Genomic DNA, 25,800 nt, shown 5'->3' on the forward strand with positions numbered 1-25,800 from the left:
AATAAATATAATGCTACAATGCAAAGCAACTGCCAGCTTGGCTCTGTTCCAGCTGTGCGTACCTGTCCTGGTTTGACATCACTGTAAACCAGTACAGTGTTCAGATACACAGAAAGAAAAAACAATGGTATCGTCATATTACATACTTTGTAATTGTACTCTAAAACAATGAAAACATTAATTTTGTATAAAATATCATCTTTAAATGTAAAACAAATGCCAGTAAGCTTCCACATTATTTTTTTAATACTGTAAATGAGCATATCCAGTTTTGTTGTTGTTGTTGTTGTTATTCTAAAGACAGACCATGTTGGAAAGTGACCCTAAACATGGTGTATGTTTTACAAACTAATGTACATCAGAGAAAATTGTCGACTTGACATTTTGTGCATCTGCCACAAAGTTACTTTTCCTGTAAGCTTCTGTAGCTGATTTGGGATAATAATGGAGGATATTCTGATAAACGTCACACATCATCGCATCTTCTCTTTCTCAGTGTGGTGTGATTGAGTGCATCCCAGATTGTAAATCCAGGGACCAGCTCGGTAGACAGACTGACTTTGGGATGTATGATTACTTCCGGAATCAGTATGGTGATGAATCCACCCTCGCCTTCCAGAAGGTATGGAGCTTAAATTATGGGACTGTTCAAATCAGTTTTGCATATTTCATAATGAGGATTTATTAATAGTTCAGAAGGATTCATAGATGGTTCTAGTATGACAGGCTAGCCTAGTAGGATAGCCTGCCAAAAAGTCTTTTCAAAGTAAAAGTGGAATAGCCATATGGCTACAGACATGTGTCATGAGTGTCTTAATCTGAAATTTAGTAATCACAGGGACACGTTGTGGTTGGTGGTTTGCTGTCTGCCATTTTAAGCAAGGTGTATATTGCTAGCTTAGTCTGCTAAGACTCCTAAACATCAGTTCAGTAACAGTGACCAGCATGTGTGGACCAATAGTAGCACAAAGCGGTTTTCAACACACAACGTTGTGGTTAAGCGAGAGAAATCACATACATTGTTTGTGTGGTCACAGCAGAGATATATGACTCTCTTATCTCTTAGCGTGACACAGGAGCCATCTTATGAGACAAACTAAACTAACTATTTATCAAGCTATAGTTGAGTGTAACCAGCCATACAAAAGACCTAACTGAAAAACAATTTTGTTGTGAAGCTTTCTTAACAGTCACTTCTCTTAATAGACGAACTTAACCTGCTTATCTAAAACTGTACTGAAACACTAGTAAAATCTGACACCTGTCACTCTTTATGATGTTCCTTGTGAGAATGGATAAGATGTGTATAAAATTAATAATGAGTTCCTGACATGAAAAGAAAAAGGCATATCCATGATCCTTGTGTGAATGCTTTGGGGAACATGGACTGAACTGTCATCTGAGAGATTTTTGAATGTGGTGGGAAATGGGCATAATTATACCTCATTATCACGTGTATGTTCTTTCTGCAGGCTCGTTACAACTTCATCCGCAGTATGGCCGCTTACAGCCTTTTGCTGTTCCTGCTGCAAATCAAAGACAGACACAATGGCAACATCATGCTGGACAGCAAGGGCCACCTCATTCACATAGGTGGGGTGTATGGGTTTGATCTGGATGTTTCCTTTTTTAACTATTATTATTTTATGATTTTTTTTTTAACTGTAAGCTTCTTGAATGTCCACACTTGATGGACAGTAGTTATTATTGTTTCAGTAATTATGATCATTATTAACTTGTATTGATTATTGCTCAAATCTGGGCACAATGTTTTAAAACAAGATTGTACACACCAGAGAGTAGTTTCATCAATTTTACAGAGTAATGGTGAAGGTTTGGCATATTTTGTTTGCAGATTTTGGCTTCATGTTTGAGAGCTCTCCTGGAGGTAACCTGGGCTGGGAGCCAGACATCAAGCTGACAGATGAGATGGTGATGATCATGGGAGGCAAGATGGAGGCCACACCTTTTAAATGGTTCATGGAGATGTGTGTCAGAGGATATCTGGCTGTACGGTATGAAGCTGAAAAAACAAACAAACAAGTGTCTCGCGTACTTTTTTAGAAAACAAAAAGGCTTTCATGGTTGTTTAAAGGTTTCTGTCAATTAATTTTTGTGCTACATGGGATTCATCTGTGAAGAAAGTAGTGGCGAAGAAGTTGTTGGTATTGTAAGTTTATGTTTTGTTTTCTCTGGTCAAACAGCCCATACATGGATGCAGTAGTTTCTCTAGTGACCCTTATGCTGGACACTGGACTCCCATGTTTCAGAGGACAAACCATAAAACTTCTCAAGTAAGTTCAACAGTGTGACATCTGAGTGTTTTTGCTTCTGTGGTGAGTTATATTGTATGTAGTCAATATTATGTCAAAAATCTCCCATGCAGTAAAATCCTGCCAATTTATCTGAGACTAGAGCACTATAAAAACTAGTATAGAAATAAATATTTTGTAATACAGGGAGTGCAGAATTATTAGGCAAGTTGTATTTTTGAGGAATAATTTTATTATTGAACAACAACCATGTTCTCAATGAACCCAAAAAACTCATTAATATCAAAGCTGAATGTTTTTGGAAGTAGTTTTAGTTTGTTTTTAGTTTTAGCTATTTTAGGGGGATATCTGTGTGTGCAGGTGACTATTACTGTGCATAATTATTAGGCAACTTAACAAAAAACAAATATATACCCATTTCAATTATTTATTTTTACCAGTGACACCAATATAACATCTCCACATTCACAAATATACATTTCTGACATTCAAAAACAAAACAAAAACAAATCAGCGACCAATATAGCCACCTTTCTTTGCAAGGACACTCAAAAGCCTGCCATCCATGGATTCTGTCAGTGTTTTGATCTGTTCACCATCAACATTGCGTGCAGCAGCAACCACAGCCTCCCAGACACTGTTCAGAGAGGTGTACTGTTTTCCCTCCTTGTAAATCTCACATTTGATGATGGACCACAGGTTCTCAATGGGGTTCAGATCAGGTGAACAAGGAGGCCCTGTCATTAGTTTTTCTTCTTTTATACCCTTTCTTGCCAGCCACGCTGTGGAGTACTTGGACACGTGTGATGGAGCATTGGTCCTGCATGAAAATCAAGTTTTTCTTGAAGGATGCAGACTTCTTCCTGTACCACTGCTTGAAGAAGGTGTCTTCCAGAAACTGGCAGTAGGACTGGGAGTTGAACTTGACTCCATCCTCAACCCGAAAAGGCCCCACAAGCTCATCTTTGATGATACCAGCCCAAACCAGTACTCCACCTCCACCTTGCTGGCGTCTGAGTCGGACTGGAGCTCTCTGCCCTTTACCAATCCAGCCATGGGCCCATCCATCTGGCCCATCAAGACTCACTCTCATTTCATCAGTCCATAAAACCTTAGAAAAACCAGTCTCGAGATATTTCTTGGCCCAGTCTTGACGTTTCAGCTTGTGTGTCTTGTTCAGTGGTGGTCGTCTTTCAGCCTTTCTTACCTTGGCCATGTCTCTGAGTATTGCACACCTTGTGCTTTTGGGCACTCCAGTGATGTTGCAGCTCTGAAATATGGCCAAACTGGTGGCAAGTGGCATCTTGGCAGCTGCACGCTTGACTTTTCTCAGTTCATGGGCAGTTATTTTGCGCCTTGGTTTTTCCACACGCTTCTTGCGACCCTGTTGACTATTTTGAATGAAACGCTTGATTGTTCGATGATCACGCTTCAGAAGCTTTGCAATTTTGAGACTGCTGCATCCCTCTGCAAGATATCTCACTATTTTTGACTTTTCTGAGCCTGTCAAGTCCTTCTTTTGACCCATTTTGCCAAAGGAAAGGAAGTTGCCTAATAATTATGCACACCTGATATAGGTTGTCGATGTCATTAGACCACACCCCTTCTCATTACAGAGATGCACATTACCTAATATGCTTAATTGGTAGTAGGCTTTCGAGCCTATACAGCTTGGAGTAAGACAACATGCATGAAGAGGATGATGTGGACAAAATACTCATTTGCCTAATAATTCTGCACTCCCTGTATGTGTTTTGACAGCTATTCTGTAGGTGTCAAAAAAGGAAGACAAACAAAACGCAGCCACCTGGAGTTAAAAAAAAAAACAATGAGTGCAGCATGTAAGGCACACTTCCAGTGCCACTGGACTGTGAAACTGTTATTTCCACCCAAAATGTGTTCACATTGATTGTTTTTTTCTTTTGTTTTTTGTCAGAGGACGTTTTAATCCACAAATGAGTGAAAAAGAAGCGGCAGCATTCATCATCAAAGTCATCCAAAGCTGTTTCCTCAGTAGCAGGTGACAAAATACTTGCATTACTTAATTTGTGCTGCAGTTGTTACAGAAGACAAATGTATAAGCCCATTGCCAAAATTGGTCAAATATTGTATAGTGTCATTTTGGGATATTAAATAACTTTATTAACACACCCATAGTTAATAATAAAAATATAGAAACACCTTTTTGCTTTAACATTGTTCCTTCTAATAAATATTTGTTAACTTCATTTTAACAGGAGCAAGACATACGACATGCTGCAGTACTACCAAAACCAGATTCCATACTGAAGATCGTCTGTCAGCCTTCCACTGTGCATCCAGAACAAACGAGCAATGCTGTGTTTTTATAAAACTGAATGAGGTGGTGGTCCCGAACACTACTCTGCTCCTCAGATTTTGGCAAAAATGATGCACTTTAACGCTAAATCATCTCATTCTCATGTAATTACTTACACAAGACTGAAAAATGATGTGTGTCGTTTACTAAACAGGTATCTGAAACGCCCTTTAAGTATTTTCTTGATGCTGTTACTTGTTACTGTGCAAACACTAACTTAAGGGTCACATTAGAGGAACTTGGCCTAAAAGGGAGCCATCTTTACAGTGTTTGTAAAAAGCAGCTGTTATCATTTTGTTCCTATGCTGTTACCCATTTTGATGCACTTTATTGAGTACAGTATTTCTGCAGCTTCACCTGCCTACAGTCGAGAGATTAAAGCTCAAATGTAAGACATTAAAATACTCTGAAAAAAATGTAGATGTTTTTAAATTCATCCAAAATGAACGCAGCAGTCAATCAACATTTAACCTAACAGTAGTCTTTAGAAATGTAAAGGTGTTTAGAGAATCAGACATACTCATGCTGTAGCTTGTACTGTAGATTATTTGCTGTAGAATCACATCAGCACAGGCGGTTTCTGTGATATATGTGTAGAGTTATGTGTGACAAACTTTTAACTGTGCTAATTTGATGGTTACACCTTTTCATGCAAGTCTTTATATGTCATATCTGTTGTATGGAGGCATTTTTACACTAAACTTTGGTTCTGGTTGAGCCTTTTGTTTCCACTAATTTACCAATAGTTGTCATTGTATCTCTATTTGTCTAGAGCAGATGCACACAGTAGAAAGTTCTGCGAAGTTATACATTTAAGTAGCACTTACTTAATCTGCAAAACAGCTCACGTTAGTACAATTACTGTTAAATAACACATAAAGAGAGCAAGTGTTGCAGCTGGAATGTGCATGGCATATGTTACTCACAATCAAAATACAAAACTTATTTTGTATGAACAAAATAGTTACATTAACATACGCGAATATGAGCAATATTAAAAGACTTTCATGCAGCGTTTATTGTGCAGGACTGTGCGTCTTTTCTTGCTACTGCCTGTCTTTAGATTAGAAAATAGAGGCACAACTCAGACAAAAAAAAGAAAAGTGAACCTTATCTTATCTTGACTTACAGTGTTAATGAGCAAAAAAAACAAGATTTTACTTTATAGTGGTTATAGGTTGTCGTTACTTGAGGGGCCATGGTGCTAGTACATTAAATGCAATGAATAAGAGTCCGAACAATTTGGTGGCAGCAATATTTTTCCAAGAGGAAAAGAGCAAATAATGTATCTTTGATTTCACTGAAATTTTTATAAACTCTTGGAATGGATCCAAAAAGGTGGCAAAACCAGGTAGTCCAAATGTGAAATTCCATGTACACTGAAACACAGTGCTTAACATCTGTGGCCTACTTTATTACTCGAGAGGAGCCAAATTTGAATCAGCTGCTACACCAGAAAGGAGTTCCAGGTTAGAGAACACTGGAAATAAAAGCACAAGGTGTTGTAGTGAATAGACCTAAAATAGGCCCACAAACTTAACCAAGAAATTCATTTTTCCTACTTTTTCAGTTTCTTTTTACTACTTCCTTATTTCTTTTCACTTTTTACTTTGCTCTTTACCCTTCTTCCAAATTTTTCCATGTTTCTCTCCATTTTTAATTTTTCATTCCGATCCCTTTTTCTTTCATTTTTCTTTCCTACTTAGCTTTACGCCACTCTATCATTTCTTATTACTTTAATTCTTTATTTCTCCATCTCTTGTTTTCTTTTTCTTGTCTTTTTCTTTATTTCTCCTGCACTATTTGTTTGTTTTTACATTTTTTCCCCCACGTGTAGTATTAAATGCTTAAATACAGCACACAGGCTGGACCATGACCCATTGGTTACTACTATTCTGTCTGTCTGATAGCATGTGTCAGAATACATGTGTGCAACATGTCTGCAAAACCCTGTTTGGAAGCATTCCTCATATTAACATTATTATTAATCTTTGTATCAAAACAATCCTCTTGGCTTACTGATGCAGATGATGATTATACCTAAAAAGCCATTTCTCCTTCCCATAGAATCACAACTGTAGTAATACTTGACATAAAAATAACTTTATGCAATATATATTTATGTGTATTAATCTTGTATCTGTGTGTTGTGTTCTGCAAATGAAATTGCAATGATTCCCTCTGTCCTAGTCCTTGTGTGAAAAGTTTAATGCTGCAGCCATGTTTTCTTATTGTATTTCTCAAAGCGTTTGAGTATATGGAAATTAAATGGGAGAATGTCCCTGCTGAGGTCAGTAGTAGGTTTTACTGAAATTCTGTTATTTTAAACATGTAAGTCATCCCTTATGTTAACCAATATCTCTCTGAAGCTTTGGTCATCTTGCATGCTTTACCCATATATGGTTGTCTTTGTGAGGTACAGTCTGGGTTTTAGCTGGGAGTGAAGTCAGGGAATTTTTTCTGGTCATCATTTTGTGACAGACCTTCATTGAGCTGTTCTAGGGTTCAGAACAGAATTAAGTATGGGTCAGGATTAAGGGCCTGGGAGTGCATTCATTAATGCCCTCATAGAAATAGCCATATGGTGTGTGTGTGTGTGTGTGGGGGGGGGGGGGGACAGTTGTTTAGTGCATTGTTTAGATGAGCATCCGTTTTTTTTTTTTCTGCTAATGTGTGGAAACTTGTTATTGTCAGAATAAATGTTAACATTTCACCAGAATCAGACTGTCAGTGTATCATTAATTCTTTTTTTTTGTGTTCCTCTAAGTCTTATTTCATTGACATGTTTCCTTTCTCCTTACATTGGCTCTTTTTTTTTTTTTTAGCTGTTCCTTGTTTTGTTTTTTTGTTTTTTCCTTGTTTTCTTTTTCATTTCATTCTTTTACATACGTTTTGTACTTTTCTTTGTTAATGTTTATTTCTTTTACCCCTTTCTTTTATTTTTTCTCTACTCCTTTTTTTCATTTCTTTCTGAGGTGAAAAAAAAAGAGAAGAAAAGTAAAAAAAAAAAAAACAAAGTTAAAAAAAAAAAATCATAGCAGACAAAACAAACCGTAAAAAAATCAAACTTTCCTTAAAATAATAGTGTTTGAAGGTATCAGATAACATTAGTTTTATAGGTTATGTGAGCCTGGCAACCACTGAATGAAGACAAGCAAGAAGGAAGAGTTGGAAGACCATAAAGCCAACGGCACTGACCTTTGACCTATCTGAAGAAACTTAAGCAGACTCCTTACAACAGTTGGAACAATAAGAAGCACAAAGTGCAGTTGTTTAATTTTAGTAGGTTTTTTTTCCATACTTAAACAATGTGATTTTTTAAATTTCTGTAATTATGTTCTAAATGTGGTCATCTGATATCCATAAAAATAACCAAAAAATTGTAAAATAACAAACCTTTATTTAACACTGGGCATCACAGAGACTGGTGGTTTATACCAGTAGCACAAAGAACATGATGATTGTGGGATGAATTGTCATTCACAAAGAAGCCCCAAGACAAATAGCTGGCAGAACTGAACTCTTCTTGTTCAAGCTGGTCTTTCTGAAACTCTGAAAACTGGACTTAGTGCTAGCTAGTAGCAAGATACAAAAATCAATATATTGAAATCAATAATGCATAATATTTTTGTGCAGTAACTGTTAATAGTTCCATGAACCATTGAGCCAGGCATGTTGTTATATGGATTTCATTAATATTGCTCCAAAGGTTATCAACAGTAGATATTTATTTCTAGTGTTAAGTTAAGGTGGTTAGCACTGTTGCCTCACAGCAAGAAGGTCTTCAGTTCAATTCCACCATCAGGCTAGGGTCTTTCTGTTTGGAGTTCCCATGTTCTTCCTGTGTTTTGTTAGGTTAATTGGAAACACTAAATTGCCCATAGGTGTGAAAGTGGGTCTATGTGTTGATCTGGTGTCCAGGGTGTACCCTGCCTCTCGCCCTAAGACAGCTGGGATAGGCTCCAGTGCCCCCTGCGACCCTGAAAAGGATAAGCGGAAGTTAATCAATTCAGCAGAATTTTCATACAACTGAATTAAAGATAAAAAACAACAATCCCTTGTGAGCAAGCACTTGGCGACAGTGGAAATGAAAACATCCCAAAGTACCAGGCTGGGGAACGGGTGGGCATCTGCTGTGGTTTGGGGGGAGGGGGTTATATATGTCAGAAAATTAAAGCAAATATGCCTTAAAATTGACCTTTAGGCACTGGAAGTAACCCTCTGGCTAACACAGTTATTTGCTATTAATATTTAGTGGTGTATAATTGATTATTTTATAGGAAATGGAGTTGAAGTCAGTTAAGTGAATAGTCTAAGCAGCCAGCAGAGCTTCTTGTTCTTTTTCTTTTTGCACATGTTTTCATCTTTGGCCTCTGGATTTTCTTGTTTGGTATTGCTGGCCTCCTTTATGTGTTTTTCTTGCACGGTCTCGTGGAGTGTCTCATTTTGGGCCTGAGAATGATCTAGTTTAGTAATGCCACTGCCCATCATTGGGTATAAAGTGGGCACTGTGCTCTGGTTGCCACAACCCATCATTAGGTATAAAGTTTGGATTGGGTTCTGTTTGTGACAACTCATCATTGGATACATTGTTTGAATTGGGATGATGTTGCCAATTATCTGGTTTGGTAACGTTGGACTCTTCTTGGTTTTTCATTGTCTCTTCCAGAGACTGCACAGTCTGCTGCAGTATTATCTTTTCTTCTTCTGCTTCCTGGAGTTTGTTTTTTATGTTTGTGTTCTCCTGGTTTTGCTACAGTTTCCATTAGGAAGCTTCGGTCTTTTCCAGTTCTTGTTAAAAGTTTTGCACCTTCAATTGATTTTTTTTCCACAAAGGGCTTTACTGGTGCAGAGTTTGATTTTGAGGTCTGTGAACTCACAGTGGGCTTGTTGTTCTTATTCTTGCATTCTGCAACTTCCTCTTCTATATCTTTTTTTACTTTGAGGAGTTGCTCACGGAGCTGTTCAATCTCCTGCTGCTGTTTCTTACATTGGATTCCAATTCAGCTTCTCCCTCCAGTTATTTTCAGCTCTGGAGTCTCTGTGGTTTGTGTTGAAGCCTTCACACTCAGCTCCACAGCAGTGTTAGCTGTGTTGCTCTCTTCAACAGGAGCATCACTCTCCTCAGAGAGTTCTCCTCTGTGCTGGACTCAGGCCTGTTTCTGTGAGCCTCTTCCAGCTGTTCTTGGAGCTCGAGAATGTATTTTTCTGCATTTTCTCTGCAGCACTTTAACTGCAAGCGAAGCCAATCATTATGGGTTTTACACTTGGCAGCTTTGTGATTTGCAGCTACCATTTTGTAATGACTTGTTGGCTGAATGTGCTGAGATTCCTGCAGTTGGAATCTTAGTGCAGCAACCTATCTCTCATATTAAATGGAGGTCTGCTATCACTGGGTATAAATTAGGCATTGGGCTACTGCTGCCAAGGCCCTTCACTGGGTATAAAGTGTGGATTGGGCCAACATTGTTGCCAAGGCCCCCAATTGGGGTCCCACGCTTCTTCCTCTGGTGTTTGGGTTTCCATTTTGCTGAATATATTCTGTTTATTTTTACCTCTTTAGTTTGGCTGCGCCAGATGAAGTCCCCTCATTTGGTGCCTTTAACAATATCATGCACTCTTCAAACTCTCAAGCAGCTTTAAGCAGTCTGCACAGTTCTTCCATTAAAAAACAAACAAGACAAAACAGAATATAAAATGTTTTTATTACTTAGTTTTTAATATAAAGGTTTTAAATATTTTTATAACAGAAAAGGAAAACAACAAACAAACAACAAATAACAAAACAAGCAGTCGACTGAAAAACACAGCTTTTTCCCTACAAAGCAATTCTGGCAATGAGAACATGACATTATTTTCATGAATTGACAACACATATACAGATGTATGAGCAGCCTAGGAGAGGCCTGCAGAAGTTTATATAGCTGTGAGTAGGCGCAAACAGGAAAGAAAAAAAAAGGTGTGTGTGTGTGTGTGTGTGTGAGGGAGGGGGAGAGAGAGAGAGACCCATACTCATTTCGGATAGATTACACCATCTTGTGGTATAAATATTAGCTTGCAACCTTAACCCTTGGAGGCTTTAAGTCAAAAAAGGGTCCCTTTTTTGACTTAAAGCCTCCAAGGGTTAATCAAAAGGTAAGTTTTTCCATTTTATGAATCTCCTCAACAACGCTCAACCAGTCATCCAGAACAGTAGGGTCAGTATATTAATTAATTAATTCTTCGGGTAAGTCTCCTAAATAAAATGTTATGACGGACCAATGTTTTGATTTAAAGCCTATAGTCTATTCTATCTTTGACATCTCCCCAAAATTTAGAGAGTTTTCGACAAGACCAGAATATGTTGGTATGATTTGCAACAGTTTCCCACAGCTCCCCCAGCATGAGGAATTTCCCCCTGTTTGTTGTTTTGGTGTTATGAAAAATCATACCAAGTTTTTCCAACTAAATTTTTGCCAGTTGGCAGAAGATGAGGTTGAAGTAGCAGTCTCACACATATTGTCCCATTGTTCAGAAGATATAACAGTGGACAACTCTTTCTCCCATCTTTTTTTAATATAATCTGTTGATGTTCCCCTACTTTTTAATATACTCTGGTAGAGTTTAGAGATTATTGACTTACATCCCTTAAAGTATGTTTGCAAAATCAGATTCATTATTTCATTAGGTTGAGTATTAATTTCTTTAGTCACTTTTGAGGACAAATATTGCTGTAATTGCAGGAATCTGAAAAAGTCACTTTTTCCTAACTCATATATATTTTTTAATATTTGAAAACTTTGAAGGCCATTCTTATCCATAATTTCACAATATACATTAATCCCTTTATGTGACCAGTTTTTAAATTTTAAATCCATTTGGTTTGGTTTAAACTCACAGTCATAAGCCACCCACTTAAGTACTTGAAAATGTGGTTCCTTAGGTTTAGTTCTTTTACTCAATCAAACCAAATAAGCAATGTAAAAGATGCCAAGGGGTTCAGTTCTTTCTGACAAGCTGTTGTCAGTTTCTGATCTCCTATCAGGGCTTGTATTGGAATGACCCCACACATATTATATATTTCTTTTCCATTGGGCCTCACAAGTATCATCACACCATTGTATAACTATTTTGAGTTGAGCAGCAAAGTAGCAATCTCGGAGACTTGTGTGAGAGAAGCCACCTTTATCTTTACGAATTAATAATATGCTATATTTAATTCTAGGTTTGCACCCCCTCGACAAAATATTAATTTTACAGTACAAAATAAATAAAATAAAATAATAATTTAAGTGTGTATTATTGTGTCGTTGTTTTGTCACTGACGTGTTCTATTAACCATTCTGTCTCGTTGTGAAAATTATGTCTCTGTGTAGGTATACTGGATCTCTCTGTTGTCATACGTGTCTTTTTAGCTGTCTTTGAGAACTTTGTCATACTTTGTCCTTGATCATTTACTTTTCTTTGTACATCTAAGGAGAAATGTCAACAGTTCAAATTCCGCGCAGTTCAAAAAGCTGCCAGCTAGGACCAGTTCTCTCTGTTATTGTTGTGTTATTAGCGTGGTATTCGAAAGCACAGTATGTCTTATATTTGATTACTGTCCTGACAGCAGCAGCAGTGACACTTTATTATTATATTGCAGATTAAAGTGGTAGCGTCTACATGGATGAAGATCTAAACGAGCCAGCGTCAGTTTGTGGTGGCGTCAGTTTGTGTGGCGTCAGGTGAGCTGCTGCTGAACTTCTCTTTTTTCCAACCAGGTAAACTGCTCCTCTGTGTAGTGACGTCAAAGGGATGGGCGAGTCACGTGCTTGCCTTCGAGTGAAACCTGCGGTTAACGTTACTGAAATGGGAGAGAGAAGAACGGGAAAAGGAAGGAAAGCGAATAAGGTAAGCGACCTCCAACGCGATGGTTCCACTACACAGAGCGCGGAGTTATGTGTTTCGCAGAATAATAGAAGGAGTCGGTTGGCGTGTCGGAATAAAAGTTTTTATGTCGAAAAGTAGGCGGTAAACAGAAGGCTGAGTCAAATTGTTGAGTGCTCGAGTGAAGTTTACCTCCTGTTCACTCAGCCAAACATGTGAAAACAGCTGTGTTCGGAAGAAAAACTCATATCGCGGTCTCCAAACTACGTTGAAAACGATATTAGCTTAACATAGAGTCAGACCAGAATATTGGGCCGACCTGTTCTCTTGCCCGAACCCTCATGCTGTGTGCCAGCTCAAACTATGAAGTCCACAGGTCCAGGCCTCCTTCCTTGCGCGCAGTGATATCATTTGATACGGACTACAAAGTGATCCTATTTTCTCGTTACCTGTTTATTATTAAAGCAAGTAGAGCTTGGGAACAGCTTCGTGATAACAGTAGCAGGCGTCTGTCTGACTTGAACTGGTGATAAAGTCAAAAGTGAACTAACAGTCCTCGTCGTGAGCCGCTACTCTACAGTTTAGTCACAGCTCAAGAATTCAGGTCCTTTACTCCAGCTATGAATACCATACTAGAATTTAAAATACTACTCTACGGCTGATGATAATAATCTGTTAAATAAATTAATAAGACGGTTATTTTCATTATTGACCCTTTATGTGATATTAAAAGAATATTTTTCTCCTTGCATTGACCAGTTGTGATAAGCCTGAACCAAAGGAGACGTTTGATTGGTCAATACTCTGAGAAAGCTTAAAGTGAACCTGTTACACTTTTTATTTTACATCTTTTTCACAATGGTGAAATTAGTTGAACATTAACTAGTTAATGTGACTTCTTCCTCATTACTTATGTTGTTGCAGGGCAGAGTCAACATCTTCCCAGTGATATTGAAAATGGTATCGAATAGCAAGTCATTTCCTGGGTATGGGTATAGAGTTTGAAATTCTAGTGATGTGACAACTCTGGAGCTATGTCCACCCCAGTGTACTTTAAGGTCCTGTACCTTGGATAGTTCTCATAGTACAACAGTAAAATTTTGATTGTTTAATAGCTTCATTAAGCATAATTAGGTCATACAAAAAACAGCCGATTCTGAGATGGTCAGGTGAAAGGCACTCACTGACTGGCAACTCAATTTATGTTAGTTTTGGCTGGAGAGGCGAGAGGGAACAGAAGTAGCTGGTTAGCAGAGACTGAACTTTCAAACTAAGGTAAGGTTAATGTGCTTGTGTGAGAAACATTGCCAGCTTTCGCCAGTTTAGCTTCAGCCTAAGTACAGTGCATTAAATGATAAGACAGTTGATCAAAGCATGGAATTTACAACTCATCTTCATATCTTCCCTTGTCTGTCTCTACAGGTGATTCATCTGTACACTGTATAGTCATACAAGGTTTGCATTCTGACCTGCAAGCCAATGTAAGTCGTGTTGAGTGACTGCGTGTAAACGAGGTATTCAAGCATACTTTTTTTAACCTCTCAAGATCAAATCTGCCACAAGAAACTGTCTTTCAAAGGCTCATTAGTTAGTAAGAATGTATTTTTGTGCTGTCTGCAGTAGCAGCTTGCAGTAAGTAAAGCATTCCTGAATAGCTTATTGAGGCAACAGGGGAATTCATGCTCCATACTTGTTTGCAGCACAAAAATACAGTCTTTATTCAGCTTGCATGGAGGAGGCTTGGATAACATCATAAATCACAAGGGCTTTTTGTATGAAGAGGGTTTTTGCTGGTGGCTTCTGGTACTCTGGGGCTTATCTTTTTTAGTTTGGTGTACTTTTTTCTCCTCGTGAATGTTGGGCTTGAGTATCATTTATGAGATCATCATCAATCTGAGACTTAATTTGATTTTTTTCTTCCTTTTTTCTTTCTCCTTTTTTTCTTTCTTCTGTTATTTAAGTTGATAATAAGAATGAAGCTAAAACAAATGCACACTTCATAATTACTTGATGGATCACACTTCATTGAATACTTAATTAGGGAGTGTTTATTCAACCAGTCAACTATGTTTCAAGTCTCAAAAATTAATGGACTTGCTCAGTGATGAATTGTTAAGAGAAGTTACAATTAACAGGATCAGAAGGCACTGTCTGTTAGGGACCATGTATGTTTAAATAGTACATGTGTATATATATGTATGTGTGTGTGTGTGTGTGTGTGTGTGTGTGTATATATATGTGTATATATCTCTCTCTCTCTCTCTCTCTCTCTCTCTCTCTCTCTCTCTCTCTCTCTCTCTCTCTCTCTCTCTCTCTATATCTATATATATATATATATATATATATATATATATATATATATATATATATCAATCACAGTACACCAAATATTTACTTATAAACATGTCTGTGCATTTAGGGACCATCACCATCCTCATGTCCTATGGAGGAGGCTCTTACGGACGCACTGAGCGTGTCCGCCATGTGCCCCACTATGACCAGGTACCCAGCTCTTTACCCCAATCAGACTCCTATGATCAACAGCCCCTGAGAGAGCAGAGAGCTCCTCATCTTGCTCAGAGCACCGACCCTCTTCCACCTCCGCCTTTGCCTGCTCAGCCTCCTGTTGGCCTTGAGTTTGACCCCAGTGGAAGTGAAGACAACACTGATCTAGAGCCTGATCCTGCCATTGACATCAAACCAGTCCACCGCTTTATCCCCAACTCATGGAAGAACTTCTTCAGAGGAAGCAATCGCAGTAGTAAAAAGACGTGGTCCATGCCTACGTCTTCAAGCAATAACAACAGCACAACAGACGGAGTTCGCTGCTCCCCCCCACACTCCCCCTCTCTTCCTGCGTCATTCCAAGATAAATATGGCGGATCAGGCGGCAGCTACAATTCACGCAAAGAGCTTCTGGAAGCAAGGGATGGGCACGACTCTGTGTCTGGGCACACCTACCATACAGGTCTGACCTACAGTGAGCGAGTGCAGGAGTACCATCAGCGCTATGCCTACATGAAGTCCTGGGCAGGACTGCTGAGGATTCTGGGCTGTGTGGAGCTGCTGCTGGGAGCAGGTGTATTTGCCTGTGTCTGTGCTTATATCCACAAAGACAATGAGTGGTTCAACATGTTTGGATATTCGTCTCCTGGTGGAGCTTATGGAGCAGGTTACTATGGTGGCAGCATAGACGGGACCTCCTACTACACAGGCCCCAAAACCCCTTTTGTGTTGGTAGTGGCAGGGCTGGCATGGGTGGTAACTGTGATCATGTTAGTGCTCGGGATGACCATGTACTACCGCACCATCCTGCTGGACTCCTCCTGGTGGCCTTTGACTGAGTTTATCATAAACTTGGCCTTGGCATTGCTGTACATGGCAGCAGGTAGGAAACATAGCTGCATCTTGTCAGTGAAGACAGTTCAGTGGATTATTCAGAGAATCTGTTGTTTAAAAGAATATTTTTAAATAGTTTTTTTCAGCGTGGTAGACACCATCAATGTAATTTCATTGAAGACTTTACAGCAAGGGTTATAGAAAGTACCCAGACATCACCATAGACTGCCGTGCTAAAATCTTGGAATTTTACTGTTTTGTTTGTTTTTACTCAACCTGATAAATTTTGTTAAAGCAATTCTAGGTCTAGTTACTTGGATTTTTACCCAGACAGCTGTATGTTCTTGAAATTAGAAGAAAGTTGAACTCTTTACAGTGTGTTCTGTGGCTTGCTAACCAAGTTTGCCAAGACTCCTTTGACAACTAAGGACTTAAAAATTATGCATTAATTTCAAAATGCATAGTCCAGAAGTCAGTGGGTCACTTTTCAATGCCTACATTCATCTTTTATATACAGTGAAAGTTGTTCCGGGGACCTAAAAACATCTTGTTTTGTGCAGACAGTGAACTGAGAAATGCACCATGGCCCAGTATGAATGATTATTTTAAACTGTGAATCATAGAAATCTTCTTTAATAGAGTCCAGAAATAAATAATATCAAGCAAGAAATTGGCACAGTACTCCCTCTTAATTAAAGCTTAAGTGGTTATGATGCATGATAGGCATGATAGACTCATTAATAGGCAAGTCCTGTATTTCAAACCCAGTTATTGGTGGAATGCAGTTAAAAATGTAAAAGAGAAAACAATTTTCAGTTCAACTATTTTGCCATTGTAGCAAGGTTGAAGTGAAGCTATTAGGTATACTTGGGTTAATGACAACTTGGTTCTCAATATATATGTGGAGCCAGTCTGAGTTAATCAGTAACCCAAGGGTGTGTGAAAATTGACAAAGGAAAGACAAAGATAAAGGCTGTGATTTGGGGTTCTGGGTCATGTCATGTACTTCTCATACTCTCTATAGAACCAAACACTGAATTGCAAATATAAAGAAGTCAGATATGTTAATATTAACTACAACTCTGATTAATTTGCTGTGCTTAGAAATACAGTATTGCAGAGATTGAAGCATCAAGTAAAAAAAAATAGATTCAGGTAAAACTGAGGTAATTCCAGTGCATAACTTTGTCTGGTGGTATAATGTAATGATTTTAAAATTAAAATGAATTAAATATTCAGTCTCTTTTTAAATCAGTTTTTGATCTGCATATATAATAGAATATTTTTATTCTCCAGGCATTGTCTATGTTCGAGACACAACTCGTGGAGGTCTCTGCTCCTACCCAATGTTCAACAATGGTATTAACGGAGCGTTCTGCAGAACGGAAGCAGGCCAGATTGCTGCCATTATCTTCCTCTTTGTCACAATGCTCGTGTATCTGATTGGAGCCATTGTGTGCCTCAAGCTGTGGAGACACGAAGCTGCACGTAAATACCGGGAGAGGTACGGCCAGGAGGTAAGCTTGCTTTGTTTAGGTTTGCTCTGTTTATGAAATTGGGTCTAGGGATTCCTTACATTCAGTCAAGAGTTCTTCACTTTGATAACTTAAAAACAGTCTCAAACATGTCCACACATGCAGACGCAGACTGCACTGCAACAACAAACCACATAATTTGCACACAAGCTCCAGGGGAGTGAGTGAGTGGGTGGGGTCTGCCAGTCCTGCCCATGTGTTGCCAAAAGGGGTACACATAGTTCACTCTAGTTTTGCCTTGTATTCTTTCTCTTTTATTAATTGTGCAACATGCAAGTGACCGTTTTTAATTCGGAGATTTAAAGGAGATGATTTATGCCACTGGTCATAACTACACTAGTCATTTTGCCTAGTTATGCACTAAAATTGGAAGCACTGTTAACCTACTGAAATTGTAATTGTGAGGGAAAGTTTGTGTAGGTACTCTGTGCGCACATAGTGGGTGAAAAGAGAGAGGGAGACACCAGGGAGTTTATTTCTTAAGTCATTTGCAAGTAAGCGCCTAATCACAGTTAACATTGTTCACATGTAGCAAAGAACAATTAAGCCTTCCATAATTATTGTTTACAAGTGGAAGGATATCAGACAAATGGGTATTAATGTAGTTTAATTGGTTATTAATTATTTTTTAAATTTCTTTATGGTATTTTTGTAATGGCTAATGGCAACAGTTGGTTAATAGTACAGATTAGCTAGCTTATAGTTGTAGCTTTAGTATCCTTGCTTGCAAAACCCTGAATGAAGGTTAAATACATGTGTGCTGGATGTATAGTCCTGCTTTTCACACTAAGCCAGTGGGCTTGTGGTCCATTTGAGGGGTTTATATAAAAAATAAAATAAACATATTTGCCGTCAATTCAAGACATATGAGCTCAGTAGGCACACAAGACAACATTTTAAAAATAACAGAGCAAAAACAAAATTTACAAACTCCTATTGTTATTGTAGGGTTTAATGGCAGCTCAAAAGTAAAACATAGAGATGTAAAAAATATAAATCACATGTTAATGAATTATATTTTTATATATCTTACATGTGCAGATGCAGCCATCAAACATACGAGCTGTGCAGTCATTGGTAAGGATTCTGTAAGAAAAGACTTCACACATTAAAGATGGAATGCAGAAAGAATAAATGCTTGTTTGATGATTTCTCTGTAAGTATTACAGTAATGCAGTAAACATGTTGCTGTGTCTCTGCAGATGGTAACAGATTCTGCTCCTGCTCCCAGAATTCCAGAAAAGGTCCAGGGCTCTTCAGTGGTTCCCATCCATACTGCACCAAAAGCAGTTCCTGCAAAGGTTTTGCAGGGAGCTATACCTTCGGGGCACATTCCTAAACCTGTTATAGTGCCAGACTACATTGCGTAAGTGTTACCTAGAAAATAGAAAAAAAAAGTCAAGAGAGTCAGACAAAAGTAGATACAGTACACAGTCAATCTGCAGTTGTTTCTTTCAAATGTTAAATAAAAAGGCTCAGACATCACAGAAGACGAGGGAAAATCACACCTGCACACACTTAAACATATCTATTCAATTCAATTTTATTTATATAGCGCCAAATCACAACAAAAATCGCCTCAAGTAGATACAGATCATATGACTCCCTATGAGCAAGCACTTTGGCGACAGTGGGAAGGAAAAACTCCCTTTTAACAGGAAGAAACCTCCGGCAGAACCAGGCTCAGGGAGGGGCGGCCATCTGCTGCGACCGGTTGGGGTGAGAGAAGGAAGACAGGATAAAGACATGCTGTGGAAGAGAGACAGAGATTAATAACAGATATGATTCAATGCAGAGAGGTCTATTAATACATAGCGAGTGAGAAAGGTGACTGGAAAGGAAAAACTCAATGCATCATGGGAATCCCCGGCAGCCTACGTCTATTGCAGTATAACTAAGGGAGGATTCAGGGTCACCTGGTCCAGCCCTAACTATATGCTTTACCAAAAAGGAAAGTTTTAAGCCTAATCTTAAAAGTAGAGATAGTGTCTGTCTCCCGAATCCAAACTGGAAGCTGGTTCCACAGAAGAGTGGCCTGAAAACTGAAGGCTCTCTCTCCCATTCTACTTTTAAATACCCTAGGAATAACAAGTAGGCCTGCAGAGCAAGAGCGAAGTGCTCTAATAGGGTTATATGGTACTACAAGGTCATTAAGATAAGATGGGGCCTGATTATTTAAGACCTTGTATGTGAGGAGCAGGATTTTGAATTCAATTCTGGATTTAACAGGAAGCCAATGAAGGGAAGCCAAAACAGGAGAAATCTGCTCTCTCTTTCTAGTCCCTGTCAGGACTCTTGCTGCAGCATTTTGGATTAGCTGAAGGCTTTTCAGCGAGTTTTTTGAACATCCTGATAATAGTGAATTACAGTCGTCCAGCCTGGAAGTAATAAATGTGTGAACTAGTTTTCCAGCATCACTCTGAGACAGGATATTTCTAACTTTAGAGATGTTGCACAAATGGAAGAAAGCAGTCTGACTCCAAGGTTCCTCACAGCGTTACTGGAGGCCAAGGTAATGCCATCTAGAGAAAGAATCTGGTTAGATAGCATATTTCTAAGATTTTCAGGGCCGAGTACAATAACCTCAGTTTTATCTGAATTAAGAAGCAGAAAGTTAGCGGCCATCCAGGTCTTTATGTCTTTAAGACATTCCTGCAGTTTAACTAATTGGTGTGTGTTATCTGGCTTCATGGATAGATAGAGCTGGGTGTCATCAGCATAGTAGTGAAAATGTATGCTATGTCTTCTGATGATACTGCCTAGGGGAAGCATGTATAATGCTTTTCTAATAGGAAATTTTTTCTGTGAGTTTTCTATTTTGTTTGCACTGATTTTGTTTTTACAAAGTCAAACACACTGAAACTCAACTAGCAAATGGTTTTAATATAAACTGGCAATCATTTTGTCAGTTACCATGAAGTGTATTATTTGTAATATAGGTGTTTCAGTAGTAGATGAATATCAGTTTGTCCACCACATCTTGTCCTCCAGCAACCAAACAGCAATTTTTGATTAACACTGAAGTTTTTCCTTTCACAGTGTGCATTAAATACAGCTGTTTACTCGGAACACATTTGTAAATACAAAGAAAACTGATAAACCAATATACACACATAGATGTACAAGGCAATTAAAACTCCATGAAAATAAATCGCAAATTAAAAGCTTTTCTAATTTGTCTAACTATTTACCATTTTTTTAAACACTTATGAAACTTTAAATCTTTCTCATATTTCAGACAAAAAAAATACTTATTTCATTTAATGAAATAAATGAATAGTAAAACACTATAAATAGAAAACACAACCATGATAGCATATTGGATCTTTATCTCCACTATCGCCATGTATAACTTAAATATGGTTAGGAAAAGATGTGACATTAAAACTGTGCTCTTCGTATTCCTGTTTCCTACAGTAAGTACCCAGTGATCCGGTCAGATGAGGAGCGGGACCAGTACCGGGCCGTGTTCAACGACCAGTACGCAGAGTACAAAGAGCTCCACTCAGAGGTGCAGGCAACCCTCAAGAAGTTTAATGAGATGGACGCTATGATGGGCAGTTTACCTCAGCACCCTACCAACCAGATGGTGATTGCTTATATACACCTCTTAAATTTAATTTAACAAGAACTGATGTTGATTTGCTTAGCACAGCTTCACATTAAGCTTAAACTACCCATTGAGGCCTTTTTGGATGTGTATAGATGTCTACAAGACTGAGTTAGCCACCGTCAAAAAGTTCTGTTTGTACTGTTATATCTACATTGACTCCCTTAAATTTTGCTTGTTGCATTTGGCATAAATACAGTAATTATTTTAAAAATAAAAGGCACTAATAGGTTACACTGAAACTAATAAAATGAAACTAAAATTAAACATTTTAAACTATAAAAGCTAAACTAAAACAAGCAAACCCACTCAGGAATCAAATGAAACTAAATGGAATAAGGATGCATTTTGATTGCATGTTTGGAATATTACACTCTGTCTTTTTGTTTTGAAATTGTACCTCATTTCCTCATCCCGTAACTTCCCCTGTTTGGACTTCCTGTCCCCTCTGCATTTCCCCTCCACCCTGAAATTCCTCACTCTCATCAGAAAGCTGCTGGTACTGCGTCACTGCAACTCATTTTCATACTGAGTTTCAGTGTTTGAGTTAACTATGCCTCTCTTTCTGTTCTTGTAGGAGGTGGATCGCATTAACAGAATCCTCCAGGAGTACCAGAGGAAGAAAAATGTGAGCTTATTGTCTTGTTACTGTTTTATACAATGGGGGGAAGTAATTATTTCCCTACCAAATTTGTGATTTTCTTCACTTACAAAAGTATAAACAGTCTCTACTTCTTCTTAGTTTCATTTTAATGCAGAAGAGACAGATTGTCGACCACAAAATTCCATAAAAACACATTACAGAAGTTACAAATTGATTTCCTTGTCACTGAGTGAACTAAATATTGAAACCCCTACAACCCAGCCAAAATTTTGGCGCTCACATATTAATAGTGTCCCTCTTTTGCATTGATTACAGTCAGTCAGTCATTTAAAGATATTCCTGATCTGAACTCATCATGTGTAGAAAGAAAACCTGTCCACTTTCTGCTAATGGTGATGGCTTAACTTACATGGGGAGCAGCTATGTGCTTTAAAATGGATGAGAACCATAGTCATAGATGGGTCTTTTAGCAGAATAGTGACCCGAAACTTTCCATAAAAATTTAATTACCATAAAACGCTTTTCCTTTCTTTGAAACTGTGCAACAGCAACATTAACCATAAACAAGGGAGGAGCAAAAAAAAAAAAAAACCCCCAAAGAAAAGATCAGATCATCAACAAGGATTGCATGACAAAGACTGTTTGTGACACTGCCCCCTGGTGACAGTAAACAGTTGCAACATGTAGACAATCTTTCCTTCCCACTGCTGCTATGTGCTTTTTTTTGTTTTCTCAAGGGTTTTCATTCTTACATTGTTGGGTTTTTATGAAACACCTTAAGGGGACTTTTCTTGATTAGGTGCTATATAAATAAAGTTTAATTAAACTGAATGGAAATGTTCTCAGGTCCACAGCCCTCTGATACTTTTTTTATACCTTTATAAAGTCTTTATTGATTAAACATGGTGTAATTTTTACAGACATATCTTTTATTGCTCTTACATATTTTTTTATTGCTCCATAAATGATCAGGTTTAACAGAGCTTTGAAGGGCTAAAGGTCGACAAAGGTCCTATGCGTATACCTCGGAAAAAAACTGGAAGACTATGTCAAATACAGCTGGAAAAATGTCCAGAGAAACAAAAGTGAGCCAAAAGCTGTAGACAGAAGAACTTTTTTAAGAGTTTGCAGGAAAAGTACAGGATTCTTATTATTCCTTCAAAAAGTGACCCTCTGCAACAAATTTTTTTTGTTCAGTTATTTTGAAGCTAAATTAACTTTAGTTTCAGTGGTCACTGGGATATAATAACCTGTCAAATTTATAATCAAAATCAAAAAGATTTGCTGTCTCTGCTGTAATGTATCAGGTGTTAATGCTGGCCTGATTCCTTTTGGGAGAGGATCCACTGACATAGTATATTGTAACTTCAGCCATCATTAATTCTACATGTGCTTTTTTTGCATTTACAAGTCAAGAGGTCTGTTATGAAAAGGTCTACTAATCTCCACGGATATTGTGTAATTTTAGAATGTAGTTATTGTTGTGTTGAGTATTTGGGATAGCAGGACTATCTATGGAGTCATCGAAAACCACAGTGTTGTAATGAAGCAACATGTTGCCTATTGCAACAGCGTTGCACATTGTTTTTGATGGACAGCAATGTCAGATTTAGGAGTTTATTTAGGCTTTGTCTTTTGGTGGTTAAATAACAGTAGACTATAATCTGATCACTGTTTCTGCCTTACCTTTACAGGATCCCACTTTCCTAGAAAAGAAAGAGCGTTGTGAGTATCTGAAGAACAAGCTATCACACATCAAACAGAAGATCCAAGAATATGATAAAGTCATGGAATGGAATGATGGCTACAGCTGAAAACCTCTGAGAAATTCCTGTACTGCAGCACAAATACTGAACTGCTGTCGCCATCTCTACATCACCAGTGCTGAAAATGAACACTTGATGTTGCAAGTTGATGCTGAATGCAGTCAAAACCATGAGCTTATCAAGCTTTCCCTGCCTTTTGAAATCTGTTCAGCGACAATAACTGGAAGAAAACACATCTGTCAACAATTTCTCTTTTGAATGTGTGGTTTCTTAAAGCTTTAGAGTCCAAAGCAAATGACCACAATGTTTCATCTTTAATAGGAATACCTTATATATATGTATAGCTTGTTTTTTTTTTGGGGGGGGTTGCGTGGATGATACAAACTTGCAGCTATAGTAAATCTTAAAAAAATGTGATGCAAACTGGAAATGGAGAATGTTTGCTTTCAGAGTGAAAGTTTTCCCTGACTTCTACAACCAACACATTTCAAAATCTGCAATTTATACTTTGAAGGTGAATTGTCTACATTTCTGGTTTGCTACTGCTTAGTGAGTAGTTTTGTGAGTGATTGCAGACAAGTTAGCGTCTTCAATGTAAACTACTAGCACACTTAGATCAATGCTAGCAACTGAAGCAATTGCAAGTTTTCCGGTGCTGCACCATATACCCTTATGCAACCAATGTCATGCTAACAATTGTCAGCAATTTCTAGCAACTACTTTCCAACCAGTTAAGAGTGTACACTTTTCCCTAGTGAATAGAGGTTGACAGTGTGTCATTAACATGTCTTTAGGCCTTAGTGAATAATTCTTTAGCAGTTGATTTCACAGTGACTGCCAGCAATCTTCATCACCCATGCCAGTTAGTCTCACATTGCTATATGAGTGCTCACCACTCCCTAGGCTACACTCTTAACCCTGGAGAACCCATGGGGTCAAATTTGACCCTATGGTTTCCCTAGAAAACCAATGGGGTCGACTCTGACCCCATTGGTTCTCCAGGGTTAAATTTGGGTGATTAGCTTAGCTGGATATTAAGGAACTAGGATAAATAGCACGGCTAACTTTAATAAATCCCTAACTTGAATAAAAAACCCAAATACCCCTCTCCCCAGCCAGACCACAGTTCTGTCTATGTACCACCCTTTAAGCTTGCTGTCACTTTGTAGCTTTATAATTTGATTGAATGCAAACCAAAAAATTCTATGTGTGTGATGCTGTGACTAAAAAATGTAGCTGAGGTTGTCCATTTAATTTCATATCTGACAATAGTTTCAAGTGAATGTCTGTATAATTATTGATAATGCTGCATTATTTCTGTCAGGGTTTAATCCGTTGTTTGTTTGTTTTTGTCAGTTGTCTGCGTAATTTGTTTTTTCTTACTTTTAACCTCATGAAAACCACTGTTTATATACTCTTTTAAGTGCACGTTTTCAGAATCAGAGTCTTTATTTATCCCCAAGGGGAAATTAGGATACATTACATTAGGATACATTTTTATGTTGCGGTGTCTGAATCTGAAAGTAAGGAATTGTAGAATTGTAGCTGTTTGCTATGTGTACTTTGGATGCAACTTGCACAGACTTTGAGTGGAAAAAAACATTTTGTACATTATAGTCACGTAACTGCCTAAAAATCTCAATTTATTTGCTTTATAACACTGTGAACCTTTTCACTGAACAGAAAATATTTTCCAAGGTTTTTTTCTCTTTAAATGTGTATAATTTTTTCATAATTTCATGCTTTCTGTTCTCCAAATACAGTTCTGCTTATTGGACAATGGTGTAGTTATATTCTTTGTTAATCAGCAGCCAGCCATTTTGCTTTGTGGCAAAAAGTAATAAAATATTGATGGGCAAGAACACCAAAGAAAACAAAAGGCTGGATGGGAGATGAAAGAAGTGACTGAGTAATCAACTGATTAAACAAATTTTATCTTTTGAGTTGCTTTCCCAGTAATACTTTTTCTGGCTTTTGGACTTTATAGTGCAAATGAGCCCATTGAAATACTTTTTCAAAAAAAAATATAATATTAAAGAAGCTCTTGCTTTAGATGTAGTGTTAACTTAAAAAACATTTTGTAGACAAAAATAGGACAATTCTTTAATTAATAGTAAAAATATTAGTTGATGCAAATCTGGACTTAATCATAACATGAAAATCCTGACTCTAAAGTTAAATGTTTAACCAATTAGGTAGATCGACATCTGGTCACCTACCAAATTGAAGGTAAGTGGTTCGATCGCATCTCCTCCTCTCTGCATGCCAAATATCCATAGACAAGGTGCATCCATGTGTGTAACTGTCAGAATGAAAAAAGCTCTGATGTGAATGAGAAAAGTTGTGTTAAGTGTTTTTGAGTAGAAAAGCGCTATATAAGAACCAGTCCATTTACCATTATTAAAAACATTTTGCACTGGGTTATGTGCGAACATTAACAGAAAATCAAAGCTCAGAATACATTCAAACTTGTTTCTTGTCATTTTA

At 37.9% G+C, this 25,800-nt stretch overlaps 2 protein-coding genes across 12 annotated transcripts in view; both read left to right on the top strand.

Annotated features, from left to right (window-relative positions):
- pi4kaa (phosphatidylinositol 4-kinase, catalytic, alpha a) overlaps window positions 1-7,330 on the top strand; it is a 46,283-nt gene extending 38,953 nt beyond the window's left edge. For both annotated transcript variants that reach the window (XM_004566958.5, XM_004566959.5), the window contains exons 49-54: window positions 497-622; window positions 1,473-1,593; window positions 1,856-2,015; window positions 2,205-2,294; window positions 4,210-4,293; window positions 4,511-7,330. In XM_004566958.5, coding sequence (XP_004567015.1) covers window positions 497-622; window positions 1,473-1,593; window positions 1,856-2,015; window positions 2,205-2,294; window positions 4,210-4,293; window positions 4,511-4,562 — 633 coding nt within the window. In that variant the 3' untranslated portion in view covers window positions 4,563-7,330. The remainder of the gene's footprint in view (window positions 1-496; window positions 623-1,472; window positions 1,594-1,855; window positions 2,016-2,204; window positions 2,295-4,209; window positions 4,294-4,510) is intronic.
- Window positions 7,331-12,359: 5,029 nt separating this feature from the next.
- marveld2a (MARVEL domain containing 2a) lies at window positions 12,360-25,256 on the top strand. Of its 10 annotated transcripts, XM_076886760.1 has the most exons (11): window positions 12,376-12,483; window positions 13,384-13,445; window positions 13,669-13,734; window positions 13,882-13,973; window positions 14,879-15,847; window positions 17,095-17,315; window positions 18,375-18,410; window positions 18,536-18,699; window positions 20,751-20,922; window positions 21,521-21,571; window positions 23,242-25,256. In XM_076886760.1, the coding sequence occupies exons 5-11, from the start codon at window positions 14,896-14,898 to the stop codon at window positions 23,359-23,361; spliced, it is 1,716 nt and encodes a 571-aa protein (XP_076742875.1). In that variant the 5' UTR covers window positions 12,376-12,483; window positions 13,384-13,445; window positions 13,669-13,734; window positions 13,882-13,973; window positions 14,879-14,895; the 3' UTR covers window positions 23,362-25,256. The 10 variants fall into 10 exon arrangements, with proteins under 10 accessions (XP_004567026.2, XP_004567024.2, XP_004567025.2 ...); XM_076886762.1 differs by lacking the exon at window positions 13,882-13,973 and having other exon boundaries at window positions 12,375-12,483; XM_012923486.5 differs by having other exon boundaries at window positions 13,384-13,734; window positions 13,882-13,940.
- Window positions 25,257-25,800: the final 544 nt, after the last annotated feature.

Source organism: Maylandia zebra, linkage group LG7, assembly GCF_041146795.1.
Source record: "Maylandia zebra isolate NMK-2024a linkage group LG7, Mzebra_GT3a, whole genome shotgun sequence".
In the NCBI taxonomy this organism is placed as follows: domain Eukaryota; kingdom Metazoa; phylum Chordata; class Actinopteri; order Cichliformes; family Cichlidae; genus Maylandia; species Maylandia zebra.

Excerpts from the sequence above, each read along its gene's own strand:
- marveld2a (XM_004566969.5), top strand. The coding sequence starts at position 14,896 with ATGTCCTATGGAGGAGGCTCTTACGGACGCACTGAGCGTGTCCGCCAT. Across the intron at positions 15,848-17,094 it reads ATTGCTGTACATGGCAGCAG|GCATTGTCTATGTTCGAGAC; the intron begins GTAGGAAACATA and ends TTTATTCTCCAG. Across the intron at positions 18,700-20,750 it reads ATAGTGCCAGACTACATTGC|TAAGTACCCAGTGATCCGGT; the intron begins GTAAGTGTTACC and ends TGTTTCCTACAG.